The 18102-nt window shown below is 39.8% G+C and overlaps 1 protein-coding gene across 1 annotated transcript in view; it reads right to left on the reverse strand.

Annotated features, from left to right (window-relative positions):
- The window catches only part of GFRA1 (GDNF family receptor alpha 1), a 131273-nt gene that overhangs the window by 31050 nt on the left and 82121 nt on the right, over positions 1–18102 (reverse strand). Inside the window, exon 5 of the mRNA XM_079312495.1 lies at positions 3412–3521. Within this exon, the coding sequence (XP_079168621.1) occupies positions 3412–3521 (110 nt within the window). The remainder of the gene's footprint in view (positions 1–3411; positions 3522–18102) is intronic.

The following is an 18102-nucleotide window of genomic DNA, read 5'->3' on the forward strand; positions in this document are numbered from 1 at the left end:
TAAAATCCCACACCTTTGGCTTCCTGCAGCTTTTAACAGATAACAGCACTAATAATGGCTTGAATTCTACATGTCACTAGTACATGAGTAAACAGCATGGTTGAAAATTCATTAAATGGAGATAGAGAATTTAGTATAATAGGCAAACATAATTTACATTGTTAATGAAAACTGGACAGTAGATAAATAAGAAGAGGAATGATGTTAAATTAAAATAAAACACATTAAAATGTCTCTCCCTCATCCATGTGATGGCCCAGAACACTATTTCAGCCTTGCAACATGATCTGAAAAGAAGTGCAAGAAAGTGAAAATCAAGATGATTTTGCAAATGGAAAGAAAATAGTAAACTGAAAGAAAGTTCTAATTAGTAAATGCTTATGGAAGGGTTAAAAAAACAGAAAGGTGCCAAGGAAATTAAAAAGGTCACTGAGCTAAGACTTTCTTATCACAAAGAGGTAATAAGGTAATTAAAATGGGTTAAGACAGGGGTTAAAAGTGTAACAGATACCAAGGTACAATTAGGGTTGATGAATACAGGAAAGACAGGACAAGGAAAGTGTATACACAGCACACAAACTGTGCATCCAGCAAAAACAGAGTGGCTGAAAGAGCAGCTAGTAGAAAATCAGTCTGTCATTTAAACCTGGGGGCAGATGTGAACCCAAGCAGATTATGTGCTTGGTTTCCTGGGGTGGATTTTCTTTTTTCCCAACGTGTGCTTTTCCCTTCCCTCCCCCTCCACTGGCTGGCATGTTGGAAATTCTGCTGATGGACACTAAGGGATCAGAGAAACCATGGTGGCTGGCAGTAAAATAGGACATGCTTGGTTTTCTGAGCTCCAGGTACCAAACAGCTCCAAAATGGTCTCAAAAGTCAGCAGACAGACCTTTTAGACCAAAGCAGAGTTGGCCTGAAAACAGCCAAGAGGTTGCTCAAATTAGGATGAATTAAGAAGATGGATGGGGAGTCTGCAAGAAGGGGCGAGGGGCTGAAGTTTCCTTGGCCCCAAGCAAAATCAACTTGTTCACACAGTCTCATGAAATTCTAGGGAATACCAGGGAATTGGATGGATTTCACTGGAGAAAAAAGAAAATGTGTCAGAAAGTGAATGCTAAAGCAGATCTTGAAGTCAGCACTTAGAGCAAAATTTAATTAATCTGGGCTGCAGAAGGTCCAGATGCCTTAGCCAGGCTGTAACCAAAGCACTGACTGAAACGTGGATATCCACAGTCCCCTTTTACATCAATTATATTTTATATTTTTCTGTTAATTAGAAAAAATATTAACTTTTACCTATACTACAATGAGCCTAAAGAAATGAATTGAGGTTTTCCAACTTCCTTTAAAACATATATATATATTTAAAATTACATACATAGTACCCTAATGTAAACATTAAAGCAGCATCTACAGATGTTTTCTATTTTATTGATAAAGCATCTCATATAAAAACTGTGTCTGGCTCTATTTCCATTTAAAGTCATTAATTTTAGGTGAGATTCCACTAATTTCAGTGAAGTTAACTCTCATTTACACCCCTGTATTTAAGGAAAGACTCAATTCATAGAGAAGCCTCAGTTCCCTGAACAAACTCTGTGGAGGTGCAATTTTGGTACATTTAATGAAATGGCTAAACAAAATAATATTTTAATGAACAATATTTTATGTTAATTAAATTATGATCTTGAAGCTCTGATGAACAAATGGATCTTTGCCATCTTCTTACAGTCTAACTCTTCTTGTGTTTTGTATCTATTAAGCAGACATTTAAAAGATTATATCATTGATTTCTGCCTTACTCCACTTTCATATCAGATTGGTATCAGAAGCAGAAATTTACTGCTTCAGCACAAGAAATGTTTTGATAATTTCTTGATTTAACAGAATCACTACTGAGAAGCAAAAACTCTGGTAACACCAGTCAGTTCCTCTTTTGCATGTCTCTAGGGGCAAGCAGGAAGGAAGAAAAATGTATATTTTTCCCTTTGAAAACTAGATCTCCTTTTGACTTGAACTCCTTAGGCACCCAATCCACATTTCTGATGTGTGACAGAGTTTTGCAGCATGGTCATCCCCAGCAGCACAAGAACACCTCACAAGAGGAACTGGGTCATCTTTGGGGTTAAACTGAACAATGAAACCAACAAAACTGCCAACAAAATTCTCTAGGTTCAGCATGAACCTGGCAGATCTTACCCAGAAGTGTCTATTAGTAAAGTTACTCCTTGCCAGCAGCATCTCATTGACAAGATCAGGTTTCAAGGCTATTCAATTCTCTGTTTCAGAGTCAAATGACATTCTGTCATAACTCTCCAGATGTTATAGCCTTTGCATACTGTCCTAATCTCTTCAGTGGTAGAAGAATATCCTTTGAAGCCATCACATCTCATTTTAGCCACTGCCACATGGATTTAGCTCACTTGTTAGCTGCTAGAGTAGTAAGAATGGTAAGAAGAAGCCACTGAGTATAGCTTTCAGTCATTTTTCAGCAAACCCAAACTATTCTAGAAATATTTTCATTTCAGTCTTATGTCCAGAGACATTTATTTAACAGCAGGATCAGCTTCAGGGCCTCAGCTGGCACCTTGATGCCCAACAGAAGGAGATATTACTGCACTGCAGCAGGTGCAGACTGCTAAGCTTAAAAACACCTTATCTGGTGGCCTTTCAAATTTGTTTGTTTCAGAGTTTTGACATTCACTTGTTATTTATTGCCCAACTATGATATTTCTACAGCACATTCAGCTTCTTGACATGATCTCTCTCTTTCAGGAATCAAATACTGAGTGTGGCATGTGGAATTTGGCTTCCATAAAGGCATCCTTGTGCCTGTTGACATTCAGGAAGGTGACAACAAATAAAAATAACTATGTTGGGGAGGGAAGGAGATTTCAGATTTGGTCTCAGCTCATCTCACTGACAGGCATCTCTGAAAACACTTAAAGTGGACAGAAGGGTAACATGGAGAGAATAGCAGCTGGAATTGATAAAAGGCTGGATTGATCTATTGTTTCATAGCTCAGATTCAGGTACTACCTTTCTTTGAAGGTGTTTAGCCAAACTTGTGATGACAGCTGCAATATCAACCAAGCTGCACTTCCACTTGTTAACTTCCTACTCCTCAGACCTGTCTACATTCAACCTTCACTTTTTAAGCTTGCATTTATTTCAAATTCAAGCACCTTTCCTTATCTTCCATCCTTAATTCTCTTGTAATGTACAAGCTTCTCTGTAGATTATAATCTCTGTAAGGGGAAACAAGGCCAGTACATGTAAATGGAGAAACTGGCCTAGTATCATATAATACAACATTATATTCCAGTTTTTATTTCACACAGGGGCTTCAAAATGCTTTTTTTTGGGGTTTTTTTCCTCATGAGCAAGCCCCCACCCTCCCCTGCCTCTTACCAATGAGCCCTGAGTAAGCGAGCAGGCAGTCAGCATAGTTCTCCTTCAGACAGCTGCTAACGGAGCGTGACTCGGGCTGGCAGTTTGTGAAGAAATCTGCAAGGCGAGATCTGCAACAGGAAAAAAAATGTGTATCTTTAAAAATCAAGCCTGAAGGCATTCTTACCTTTTACACTCTCTGTTTTTGGACAAGGCTTAATATTCTTTAACTTAAACGCATATTGGATGCATTTCAGCCATTGAGAGTCTCTTTCTAAGACGCATCATTTCCCAGAATCTATTTTTGAAGTCAGAACAAAAAAGTGTAAGAAAACAGCAAAAGGGAACAGAACAACAGGGAAATGCAAGCCCTCTATTATAAGAAATGTTCTGCATTTTCATGCCAAGAGAAGAAGACAAAGAGTGATTTCATCATATGAAGAGTCATTTTGCCTGGATCTGAACTCTAACTTTTATTAGAACAGAGTTTCTGCTGTTTTACTGCTTACACAAAACTGTATGTTTGTGCTCACAGAGCAAGCAAGACTCTCACTGCAAGACTTGAAGCAAGACTTCTTTGGTGTGTCCCAGGTTTCCAGGGAGTGGGCTCACCCCTGGGGCAGCAGGCAGGACCAGCTGCCAGGGCCTCCTCAGCCCCAGAGCCACAGCACAAAAAATCTATCTGTTCTCACAAAACCTGCATTTATCCACACTCCAGAGTACTGGGTGCAGGGCTGAGGTGAAAGGGAAGTGTGCTCTGCATCCAGTTCTGCAAGTGGCCACATTATCTTCACTCACCTCAGCCAGCCCATGACAAGGAGGGGACAGCACTGATTTCATGCAGGAGGTGCTTGAAGCCCAGGAGTGAAGCTGTATTGTGGTAACTGATTACCAACATATTGGAAATTAAAAGGATTAACAGACAGGACCTCTTCTGGTTATTTGTGAATTAAATACATAATGCTGCCATTCAGGTCTGTGAATTTGCAAGGCATTGATGAGGTGGGTCAAGGTCACACCCTACAGTCACTCCCCTGCTCATCCTAGAGTAATGACTTTTGTTTATTTACAGTGTTATTTAGACCTTCATCCATGAAAATAAATTTCCTCTCCACTTCAATCTTTGTGAAACAGGTATAAAAATGTTCTTTTGCATCTGACAAACCACAGTAATGTCTCAGGATCAGATGCCTAATGCAAAGCCCTCTCAAAATCAGAAGAGAATAATCTATGAATTTTCATGACTGCTCCAGCATTATGCAGATTTGCAATATAAATGCTCTTTTTCGCTTTTGCAACAACTCCACAAAAGTTAGCAGAAACAAGTGATTTGCAAGTGATTTACTTTATTTGTTTACATGCTCCAGAGACTAATTATTTTTGTTTGCTTTATTGTTTTACCTACCCCAGGATGGGACTGGATACACATCATTAACTGGCCTGAAAGTAACGATGGGCAAACATCAAAAGGTTCAGAGCCTTAGTTTGAGAAAGCATCCTATAAATAAACTCCATGCAATACCTGAATTTATGAGAACTGTTCTCATGGCCTTATTTTAGTTCCATCTCTAGCTAACTGTACTGACACCAGCAAATCCATGGTTGCCTTCAAGCCACAGTCAACCCAAAGCTTTTCACTCCCTATCTTGCCTTATTTAACCACTTAACCTTGAGATGGAATTCTGTACCCAGGTACCTTTAATAGCTTTAAAAAGTCAACCTCTCTAGCAATCTGTCATACATAAAAATGTATGTATATACATATATGTATATGTATGTGTATATATGTGTGTATTTCTGAATTTACATGAAATCCCTACTTAGCTAGTGAATATATTCTGTACCTACCAGGACACAGTCTCAGAAGAAATGGGTCTGAAGGTATGGAAAGAGATAAATTGCAGCACCATGAGGAAAATCTGAGAAAGGAAACCCTCTGTCACTGCAGTGATTCCTCTCCCAGTCAGTAATTAAGATAGTGGCTTGAATCCAGCTTTTGGATCAATTGGGAACAAAGAGAGTTGACAGTTTCCAAGGGTTTTTCTGATTCTACTAATACCTGGATGAACTCAGGTTTTGAACAGAATAGAGCCTATGAAATCTATCTAGTATGAAAAATCTCTGCCATGGTAGAAAGGGCAAGCCTTCTGCATATACAGTATTCTTGTATTTCCAAAGTCGCTCCTCAGATCTAAATTTCACTATTTATGTGAGCACAAAAAAATCTTTTTGGCAATGGATTATACAATCAGCATCTTGATAAACCTGAAAACACTTCTTGCAATCATTTCATCATTCTTAAATGCCCAGTTCTCTCAGGTAATTATTAGATGCATTGGTCCAGAGATCATTTAAAACACTTCTCTTCTCTAAATGTTTTTAAGGACTGATAACTATGGAATAAAACCAGTCATTTACTACCCAGCCTGCTTAAAAAACTTACTTGTTGTAAACCCTAAAGGAGGCTAAAAATACCTCTGCTACCTCTCTTTTGCATACACCTTGATTTCCATGTGAATTTCTGAAGAATTTTTGCAGTCATAAAAAGTAATGATGTGACAACATTGCACATTCAAGTTGTTATAAGTCAAATATAGTTCAGATGGCTCTGGTCTGAGAATTACTGGACATTATCACAAAACCCTTCCCTAGCCAGTCATCCAAACTTCACACAATCCAAACTCTCACCCTCTCCTGAGCTGTTAACTACACCTGATAGTTATGTAGATTCATTTGCACTGGAGATAAAGTTAAGGCCAGAAAATAAAAACAGAGACCTCCATCTGCCATAAAATACTCCAAAACTTGCAGTGAAGATCTGCTGATTAACACTCACTGAAGATCCAGCCCCAAACACTTCCAGTAGACAGGCAGTGATAAAAGTGTGCCCATCAGTGAGCACCAAAACAGGGGTACTGCTATTTATCTAGAGAGAGAGACAAATTAGACTAATGAGAACCATTTATCCTAAAGTATTGCACATGAATATTAAGAACTGTTTGGGAAAAGAGACAATCCTTTTAGGGATGAAGGATCAGAGCAATCTGGTAACAGCAGCCCTATCAAAAATATGCACTGTGTTAACTTAGTGCTCCTTCAGCAGGATGGAACTTGTAGGTGACAACTTGGGGTTTCTAACCCATGACTGAGCAGTTTTGTTATCCAGAGAACAAACAGAATTACAGTTTTGCATCATGTGCAGTGTACACAGAGGTATCTCACTGCTGGAGAGAAACAGAAAGGCAGTTTTATATTGTTCATACCATGTAGCAGGGCCACATTTAAAAGGAAATATTAATTTATTTTTCTGTCACAAAATCCTCGTTGTGCACAGCCACATTTATCATGTGTTCCCTTTTCCTTGGATAAATAAGGTACTACTCAGAAATCTTCCTCCCAGGAAGAGGGAAAAAAAGAAAAAAAAGAAATCATCTCTTTGTAGGGCAAAAACCCCACAAATTAAATTAATCCCATCTTAGCCCTGGAAAACCTGTGGTTGTTCTGGAAAGCTTATGTTCAATATTTTGTATGCCATTAGCTGGAAAAATAAGAATAGTCCCATCAGCAAATTCAAAGAAAACCTGCTCAAATAACAAAACAGTCTTTCTGAAAAGAAGATAAAAAAATCCCAAACCTGCTATTCTCTAATGCTTTGTATTAGTACCAGTAAAATTATTTGTAACAGTTAAAAATACAAAGGAAGCAAAGTTAATTTGCTCTCCTTATGATAGTGGCTCTTCAAATACTCAGCTGGATAATTCAAAACTTTCGCATTTTTGCTTACAAATAAGCTTTCTTAATAGCAGTACTGTATTGAATCTGAATATAATTTTTGAAGCAATTTAATTTTATATTAGCACAGCCCACTGCATAGGCAACCCTGATTAGGTTTTCACTACTTTTTGTTCTCAAGGTTCTGTAAAAGTTCTTTGATGTCCTGAAGTTATCTTTGATATTTATCAGTTCTTCTTTAAGGATGGTCAATTCAGCTTTAGCATTGGTGCAATATTTAAAAGTATGACACAAATTGTGAAGTTTCAGAAAACTTTTACAATTTTTAGTTTGGATTTGGTGCGAATCATGATTATCAGAAAGGAACACCCTGAACCAGACTCCTCCTCAAGAAGCACCATCATCACTGGGATGGCAGGTGTTGATTTCTTTTCTTTTTTCCTCTCTGACTGTACTGTTGGTACACAAGGGCTGAGGTCTCGAGGAGAGAACACAGGTTGTGATGCCCAAGTGAGTGGTCACAACCTTGCTGGGAGTGCAGGGAGGGACAGTGCTCCTGTGCCACACCTCAGGGATGCCAGGTAGGCTCTGGACATTCTCACTGCCCCCTCCTTGCAGTGCTGCCTGTGTTTAGGCACCTATTTATAGCAGGAACATACAGAGTACGTAAATGCCAGGGCTGGGAGACTGAGGTGACTACACTAATTAGTCAGAGCTGCTCTAGAGTCTAGACACCATTTGGCAGTGCAGTCACGTAAGGGAAGTGCTGCATCAATATTCAAAACAGAAAAGAGGTATAAATCTGACACTGAAAAAAGCCAGACTAAGTCAATGAATGTGTGTCATAGTGATAAATGGCACCATTACAGAAAAAACCAACAAGTCAAAATACTTGTTCTTCTTTAGTGGGGGTCAACTGCAGTGTCCTACTGTGGCTACAAATAGCTCCTGTATGGCTGGAGTGCTGCTGCTTCTGCTGGGATGCAAGAGCTGGTTGCAAGGGCTGGTATGTGGCCAAACTAATGGCTTCATTGTTGGTGGAGCATTTCATTTTCTCTTTCTTTCATGAACAGTGAGAAAATGAGGCAAAGGCCACATAAGCAACTCTATCAACCAGTGGGATGAAAAAAGCCTCAGAAGAATTCCAAAACAAGAAGCGACTCTCCCTGCACATAGTAGTTTGATCCATCTTTTTTTTTTTTTTAAATACACTAGAGTTGTGTAATAAATCTTACACCTCCTTAGCTATCTACACACACCTGTGAGCAACTACAAATTTTGACATTTTTATTTAAGAGTTCACTTTCCCACGTATTTATTAAACAGCAACCCCACTAAATTTTCCCAACAAAAAGCCTGGTTTGTGCTTGGCTGCTGCCCTGCTTCTCAAACAATGACAGTGCCCAGGCCCTGGGGTCACTGATGTTCCTGCCCAGCCATGGCCCCACTGAGCCAGGTCTGCCCATGCCTGATGTCCCACCCTGTCCCCAGGGAGATGCTCCATGCCTGGCACTGCCCTGCTCCTGAGCTGGAGTGGTGGGATGAGCCCAGCCTGACAGTTCTGTCCTGCCTGTCCCTGGAGTCCCCAGGAAACCCTCATCCCACACTGCACCCTGACACCCAGCTCAGCTTTGCATCTTTTGGAGAGTGGGAAGGGTAAAGAAGTAGAATTCTGCTGGCAAACCATTTGCTTCCCAAGACCTGAATATTGGAGGCAGTTTCTTTCACATGAGCTGATTCAAATATTTTCCAACACAGGCAGAAACTATTACAGGATTTTAGACCCCAAATACCAGCTCCTAACAGAAAGCTGTTTTTTATCTGGTTTTGCTGCTGTTTGGTTATCTTAAATGTCTGGCAGCCTAAACCCAAGCAAATATTTGATTCTAGATTCAACTTGCCTCTCAAAACTGTGTTGTTCATGTGGAAGCAAAATACAGAAAATGCCCAATTACACAGAGGCAGCCTATTTGGATTGTGGGATAACCAGACACAGGAACAAACCCCATGGACCACCCAAGATTCACTGGGATGCCTTCTAGCAGCAGGAGTGCCTGCTCAGAGCACAGGCACAGAGCCCACCAAGGCTGGCCAGAGCAGCACCCACACTTGACCCAGCCTCTGCCTGCACCATGTCCCCACCACATTTCCCAGCATTTTTGTTCCTGCTCAGACTTTTTGCTTACCAGGGGCCCCCTGGACATTTAATAATCCAGAAAATGGATATATAACTCTATGAAATTCAGTCATGCAAAATGAAAAGCATTTCCACCTAGGTATATCTGTATTTTAAAATTAAAAGTACAAACATAGTTTCCTTTCTTTTCTTCTATTAGCAAATTAATAACCTACACCTATGTTCTTTCACTGAACTTTGTGGAAAGCAAAATAAAATAAGTGCTATACCATTTTCTGTTAATATTTTCCTTTCCTTTTGCTCATGTCATCTGCTAGAGACCAGTTAGATCTTCGTACACAGTATCTGCTACAGAAAATCAAAAGAACTTAACAAAACACTAATGTCATAGTTTATCAATGTTAATTAAATCCTCTAAGCGTCTCAAGATCATGCATGAGAGTAATTTTAATTTAATATATTAGGTCTCCTTTGGGTTTAAGGGAAACTACTAAGCTCAAATGTGATTCTAAACAAGTATGATTTATTTGAAATTGGGTTATATAAATATTTATATACTACTGACCTTTTGTGTAATAAAAAAGATTTTGAAAAATATGGTGAAAATTCTGAGCACAAGGTAATGCAATAAAGAAGTAGAACAGTGATTCTCAGATGCTGTGACACAAAACAGAATTTTCTCTTTCTGTTTGCAAAAAAAAAAAAAAAATTACCTCGCATCATTTTTTAGAGGCCTGTTTGAGAGAACATCTGGAAAACATTCCACAGGAAATCAAACCTATATTAAACATGTTTTGCAGGGCTCTGTTTCCTTGCATCGACCTTAAGAATTCATAATGTGTTTCTGTCTTCTCAGCTGCAAAGAAAACACTTCTGTCAGAGTCCTCTACAAAATGACAGGCTGAATTGTCAGCCTGTGATTTTATCAGGGGATGCTGGTAAGATTTCTATTTAGTCTACCTGTCTCTGTACCAAAGCTCTCCAATAACACAAATCCACCAGCTGCTTTCCAACTATCATGAGTTTGTATATTTTTTTCTTTAATTTCCTTTACGCCATTTAATTTGAAGCTTCTAAATAAAAATAACTGGCATTTTTATAGATGGCCAAGCCTCAGTGTCTCCTGACAGGATGTTACTCAGGAAAGAACTACTGCTTTACAGGGAGAGCTGTTCTCACTTCATTAGCTGGGAAAGCAGAATAGTCTTTGAATTACAGGCTGGTAACCTGAGGAAATCACTGTCACTCTCAAAAAGCAAGGCAAGGAAAAGCAGTTCCTCTGCGAGTCCTTGAGCGTGCCACTGGACGCTGCAGTGTTTATGAGGAACTACACTGTGAGTGCACACTGAAAGGATGTGCTTCCAAGTACCTGAGAAAGACATCCATGGCAATAATACTCCCTGTAACCACTTGAATAAAACATAATAGACTATTACTAGCTCAAGCATGAAACTGATGGGAGTTTGGAGATGGAAAATAATCTAAAAAGTCCAATGCAAGTTCTCTCTTTACCAGGAAAGTTTCTGTTGGTAGATGTACTGGAACGTCAGGTTTCCTGAGGTTATGCAGGGATGCTCTTTGTGTAAGAATATCTCTCAGTGGAATGTGTGGTGACATTTCTGAAGGAAAACTTCGTGTCTCCTTGACAGAAGGATAGCTCAGGGAAAGAAAAGGTGTTCAGTGTGTCCTTGCACTCAACTGGGCAGGGTCTGTGGGCAGCCAGCATGGCTGAAACTCATCCTGGAGCTACTCTAAATACTGCTCTGACCTCAGAGTAAAACAACAAACATAAAATCAGAAATACAGAAGACTGCTTAGAAGCAGAGTCCCTTTCATGTGAACCCCTTTTTTTCATGCACAAAACAGCCCCACCAAACAGCAAGAGAAGTTCTGGCAGCAGCAAGGCAAGAGAGCATTGATCTCATTCAGCATGTTTTGCTTGCTTTTAGAAGCAATATGGATATATAATGATAGCACAGAAAGCAACTGATTTGTAGTGCAAGATTGGAAAACAAACCATTTTTACCAGTTAAGGATGGTGTGCTGTCTCAAAAGCTTTTTTTTTTTTTCTACCCCACTCTCAAAAAACATGAACACACAAGGCTGAGAAAAAATGGGAGGCCAGGAGTTGACAGCCTGTGATACACCCAGACATTTACAGAGGTTGTTCTGACATGAACTGTCCATTCTGGAAAATATTCTGCAATGCTGCATTATGGCCAGTTACTGAGATGCACCTCCAGCATTTTATAATGACTAACTGGCAAAGGGAGCATCATAACTGAGAGGAGAGCCACTGTGATTTATGCTTGAACTGGAACAAAAGAAAGTGAACTAAATATTCAAATAATACAGCTTGAATTAAACAGAGTTCTTAGTTGCATGTGCTCTACAGTAAAAGCTTCCTTTAATGGTTTATACAATGTGTTTGACAAAATATCATGTAAGCACAAATATTATCTTTTGATGTAAGGTCATCTATTAATGATCTTAGATAAAGGCCACAGTCAGCTCACACAGAAAATCTGTCATCAACAGTAAACACACACCAGAAAACCCCTCTGTGTCACTTGTTTTAAAGCCAGCAGATCATCAAAGCATGGGAAACAACCACCACCTCTGCTGAGAAGTCTTTGCAGACACTGCTACATTTACATCTGCCTTCCACTTAACAGGAGTTACTCCAGTAACATGGTAGTGTTTATTAACATAATTAAAGCAAAGCAATTTCTATTCAGTAAACATGAGAATGCTAGAATTTGGAAATATGCATGTGGCTGTCACTTGCTCTGTTGAGAAACAAAGTTTTATTTTTAGCTCCAGTGCTTACATTTTCTTGCAGCTATTTTAATAGATGAACTGCCACCAGAAATATTCTCTCACTGGGCCCTGATGTAGAACGATATAAATAACCTTTACAAAGTCCAGCATAATGGAATGGTAAAATCAGTTGACATTCTCCTAATTAGCACTGCCTGAAGATTTACCTACACAGAACAGGAAGAGCCAAATTCACCCCTGGATTAAATCCACTGAAGTCACTGATGTCAGAGGAAGTACACTGGGAATGAACTTGATAGAACAGATCTGTTATTTACATTAAACACAGAGCAGCTTCTTGCCTGTAGCATACACATGGCTTGAGGTAAATGAAAAAAAGCATTTTGATTTATTCAAGAAAATGCTATTTGTGATAGATGCACCCTTTCTTTGCCCCAGAAACAGCAAGTTAGCCAAATGTGACTGGGTGTACATAACAGATCTCTTCATTAGGGGGTGGAAACTACTCATCAGACCAGTGGGTGCTGAACTTTCTACAGAAATCTCTCAACTAAAAATTCAAAAACTCAGCAGTAGCAGTAGTCCTTGTGGAATCCAATCCAGCAAAGCAATTAAGTGCTTTCATAACTGTAGGACATGAGTAGCTTCAACTTTAGATCTCTATTAAAGTTTAACACAAAATTTAATTGTCCTGGATTTCAATATTTTTGACTGAATATGTGTGAAACTGCTTAATTAACATATGTAGTTTAATCTCTCCCCCCTGCAATAAATCAACAAAACACAATGGGTCACATTAGCCCTGCTGTAATCCCCTCCTTCCTGGCTCATGGTCCTAATCTGTAGTCTTCTTATTTCTTAGATTATACAGGCAGCTTTTCTTTTTCACTTAAATTAATGAAATAAGCTTTTTCAGACAAAATGAACACTCAGAGGAGACCTTATGGCTCTCTACAACTACCTGACAGGAGGTTGTAGCAAGGTCTTCTTCCAAGTAAAAAGCAAAAGGAAGAGATGAAATGGCCTCAAGTTGTGCCAGAGAAGGTTTAGATTGGAAATAGGAGAATTTTCTTCATGGAACGAGTTTTCAAGCACTGGAACAGCTGCCCAGGGAAGTGGTGGAGTTAACAGACTGGAGATGTGGCACTTGGGGACCTGGTTTAGTGGTGGGCTTGGCAGTGCTAGGTTTATGGCTGGACTTGACATTCTTAATGGTTCTCTCCAACCCAAACGACTCTCTGAAGGATCACACTTAGATACAGGTGCCCCAAGTTTTTAGAGCTGAACTGTAGTGGTCACAAGTACCTCACTCAGCTCACTGAGTCATTTTCCTAGAAAGAGACTGACATGGAAGCAGGGTATTTAAATACAGCCTATAAAATCTGAATCACTGGCATCCCAGTTTACTTTGTGATTGTTGTATGCTGTTTTTTGCCACTTCACTTTTTCAGCCCTGTAGACAGGTAATATGGAATATTCAGTGACACAGGTTATTTTTAACCTGATCAGCAGAGAATCTACCTGACTGCAGGGATGCTGCCTGGAGAGTTTGAGCTTGCCTGACAAGGGAGCTCAGCATGAAACACTGTCTAGTTACTGCTTCTTGGAGCATGAACTCTTCACTGCTACGGCACAAAGCCAAGGGAAAGCTGGGTGCAGGACCAAAGCTGAGCCATTTTTATAATTACAGCATCCTTGTGTCTCTCCTGCTTTTGGAGAAATGTCAATCACCAGCAAGGTTTTAATCTTCAAGCCCCTCCTAAGCTGAGCAGAGAGTATAAAGGAGGGCTAGCCTAGATCTGGACACTGCAGAATGAGATCCATCCACACTTCAAAAAGGACAAAGCAGTCTTGTTTTGCTGGGTGTTTGGATTTTTTTGATTCCAAAGGGATTTATGGATATGTTATAAGGAGGAACTGCTTGATTCATTTTGAGTTTTATTCAGATGGAAGAAATGTAAGATTACCTTTGTTTCTGAGGGGAAGGGGAGAGCAATATTATGTCTATTTACTCTACTAACAGAAGACATCAAAGTAATGAATCATGTAAAGGACTGAAAGGCAAGAAAATAATACAATATTGCAGCATTTTCTATCTTTACTTTGCCTTTCTTGAAAGGTTTTTGCTTATTCTGCAGAGACTGCATTAATGTTTTTTTCCAGGCTAGCAGTTCCCCACACACATATTCCACTACACCATCAAGTTTCCTCTGCAGAGTACACCAGCTTCTTTCCCACCTCCCCTTAGACCTTGTTTTTTGAATTTTCTGAACTGTCACCATGCCTCAGCATTAGTTCATTAAAATGAATGAATACCTGTTTTGTCTTTTTTTCCACTTAAGTAAATAAACCTCTAGCAATATAGCCACATATGCATACATTTACATGCTTGCATATACATATATGTATAAAAATCACCCTTCAAATTCAGGCTATGTGAGGTGAGCTTGTGGGTATGGGCTAAAAAGTAGACTTTTTATAATTTTTTCTGCCCCACTTGGTATTCTAGAGACACGGGAGCTCTCCTGAACGCAGGGAGCTCAGGCTCACCCATCCTACACCTACTGCAGGGTGAGTCAGGCAAGGTTCTGCACCCACTCCCTGACTCAGTCTCCAAACACACAATGCAGGCACACCCTGCACTTCTCTGGAAAGCAGGAGTGCCCTTTTCTTAATGCCCTTAACAGCATTACAAAAACTACACTGTTGTCCTGGTTTTGCATAACCACAGCAAGCCAAGGAGCTGCCAGAGTGCTCCAAGTGCCAGTTTGATACAAATGCCCCGGAGGGACTCAAACCCAGCTCTGTTATCCAGAACTGTGTAATGCCTCTGTGTCCTTCATGGAAATACCCACCAAGTGCCCTTTTAACATGCAAAACCAGAGTCAGGCTGAGAGTGAGCGCTCAGGCTTTTATCTGACCGACTGAATTGTCACCAAGATCAGTACAAGGCGCAGAAAGGGAGGCAGCACCTCTGTTTTCCCTCTCATTTGCTGAATTACAGATGATCACTGGACCGTGGCAGGATATTGAGGGAGGAAAAGCACAACATGCAGAGAAGCAGGTGAGGAGGCACCGTAAGTGGCTGTAATAGAATTCAAACGTGTCAGAGAGGCGGTGAAAGTCAGATAATTGCAGCAAGATCTGGAAAGAGGAGATGAAAGGAGACTAAGTGAGGGGAAGAGGTAGGAGGAAAAAAAAAGAGCAAGGGTAAAAAGTAAGAAAAGTGAAAGAGAAGTATAAGGAATAGATAAGGTGAAGAAAAACGGAAATTTCTTTTTCCCCTCTTCCACCTCCTCCTGCCCATCCCTCCAGGGCACTGCTCCCTGTTAATTCTGTAACTGAGCATTGCTCCCTCCTAAAACATGGTGAGCTGCCCCCATGCTGGAGCAGGGCACAAAGGATTGCTGCACATTCATAACCTCACCACGGGCTGGTCTCTGGTGCTGAAGGGTTTGCAGTCGGTGCCTTTTGCTGCAGGAACAGTCCACAACACTCACACAGAGAAGCTGCTCTCACCAACAGGTTCCAGGTGTGAAGCACCTGCAGATTTTCACGTCTTACAAGACACAGTGACTCCCTTTCCAAGGAAAATTATCATTAAGAGTGTTCAGCAGAATATCATGAAGGAAAATTATTTCCTTGGCAAATTTCTGATCTTTTCAGGAAATGCAGCAAGCAGCTGAGCTCCTGTTCTAACATTTCCAGTGGATAAATTCTTCCCTGCAGTGACAACAATGTTTGCATATCCTCACAGAGTGTTCTGATACCTGCAGAAGCAGACATCCTTCACACAGAGCTGAATGAGTGCTTGCAACTAAATTAAGATTGGATAGGACAGGTGACCAAAAACTGGTCAAGAGGTAAGAACACACCAATGAAAGCACATTTATAAAGATTTGGCTCTCTGAACACACAGTGCTGGAAACATTTTTCACTGTATTTTGAAAGAGATGACCCATGTACTGGAACCTAATTGGGTATTTCATTATTATCCTTCCGCTATCACACAAGAAGAAGTTATTTAAATTTGTTAAGCATTATTTCTGTGGGTTTTTTTCCAAACAGCTGCAGACAGCAATATGTACCTTTTGCAGAACTAAAGGCAACAAATTAAGAAGACAACTGTATTCTGAAATTAGCGAAGAACTACTTTCTAGCTATTTGAGCTTCAAAAATGAACCTCAGTGATCTGACCAGTCATTTTAAGTATAATTATTGTGAAGGACAAGAAATATGCTCCTACCAGTTTCTTTTATTAGCAAAAAAATGCTGCCCTTCTTTTCTGATCTTGGCAGCACATGAATGGATTGATAGCATTATTTCAATAAATGATGTGTCTGTATCATTATCATTCTGACCAGTGTCTTTCAAATACATCCAGGAAAAAATCCCAAGTATGCAAATTCAAGACACAGATTATTAAAAAGACCAAACTAATGACTCACACTTTCACTACTCAAGCAAAATAGTATTTGCAGTACTGTCAAATGTGATAGTTGCAAATATGAAGCACCCTGCCCTGCATTTACAGCAGGATGATATTCGTAAAACATGCCAGTCAACTTTCTGAAGATTAATTGTTAGCTGAAGTGATCAGATCACGAAGTTCTTTAAAGGTTTGTGCTATTCCAGGACATCACTGGTGAAAGTTTTTGATGGTACACTGACTTTTCCTAGAAGATTTGATTATATTCACAACAGAAAAGACCTCTAATGGCTTCTTCTTGTTGTGGGGTTTTTTTTGGGTGTTTTTTTTTTTGCTTTTATTTTCACTGAGCACTGACAGACATGCCTGAAAGCTAGAGCTGTTTCAAAGCTGGATGTGGACTGGGATACAAGCAGAGGCAGCAGATAAATGATAATGAAAGTGAACCATTCAGCATTCTGATGAAGTTGAAAATTAGGACTGTTTACATAAGTTTACATAAGTCAGAACTTATTTGCATTTTCTGACATTTCAGGTCTCTTTATCCCTCAACTGAGAATTTCTTACATAACAGATAGATTAATGAATTGAATAAAATATAACAAAAAAGCAAAGTATCCTGCCAGTCTGTTAGTGGTACCTTCAGTTTGCCCAGATTGCTTCTCCTACTCTTAACTCTGCTTCAAGAAGAGATTTGGTGATATATACACCAAGATAAAGAGTGTTTAGAACTGAATGTTTAAATACTGTACACAGACCTGGCTGATACCTTATACAGAATACAGGCAAATCTTGCATTTCTGAGTAAGCAGCATTCATAAACCATTTTATGAGCATATTGTCGGAAAAACCTTTAGAACTTGTACCCTTGTTTGAACTAGTATTATGAAAAGGCTTTAATAGGTGTAATAGGCATGCAAATAACAGTTTTTGAATTACCTGGTTTCACAGAAGGCAGACCATATTTTCAAATTATTCTGCCATTTACTCTTTCTGACTTCAAAAGGAAAGAGAAGTTATCAGAATTACACACCTATTGACTACTGCTTTTAATTATTCTAAACATATTTGGAATTACTGTAAGGACTGATATTTATCAGTGCCAGCAGTTACAATAGCAAGGAGATCTCCCATTTCTTTCCTGCCCTGCCCAAATCCCTGTTTTCCTGCAGGACTAGGGGAACAGATCTCACCAATTTCCTTTAAGTGCACAAGTCACAGACACAAAACATCTTTCCCTGTGATAGGATGGGATAGCTTTGGTGCCAATTCTCCCCTCTGTGACAGGGAAGGTATTACACCAGCAGCAGTTTAGAGAGCCCAAGAGGTTGTAACACCAATCTGAGGTGACTCTCAGCAACACACCAAGCTTGCTTTGACCCAAGTGCTGCCCACACTGAGGCTGCCCCAGACTCTGCAGGTGTTTGCCCACCCATTCCCTTGTACCAGACCCTCACCCTCATACCCAGGTCTCACTGAGCCTTGGAAAAGCCAAAACTTCTTAATTTTGACACTCTGGAGCAAAAGAAGCCACTGTTCATTTACAAATAAATCCATTTTCATCTCAGTGCTGGCTGCAAGTTCAGGCAGAGATTTTACTATGCTTTCCCCTGCAACACTGCAATGGAGAAAG

This window comes from Erithacus rubecula, assembly GCF_903797595.1.
Source record: "Erithacus rubecula genome assembly, chromosome: 9".
Taxonomy (NCBI): Eukaryota; Metazoa; Chordata; class Aves; order Passeriformes; family Muscicapidae; genus Erithacus; species Erithacus rubecula.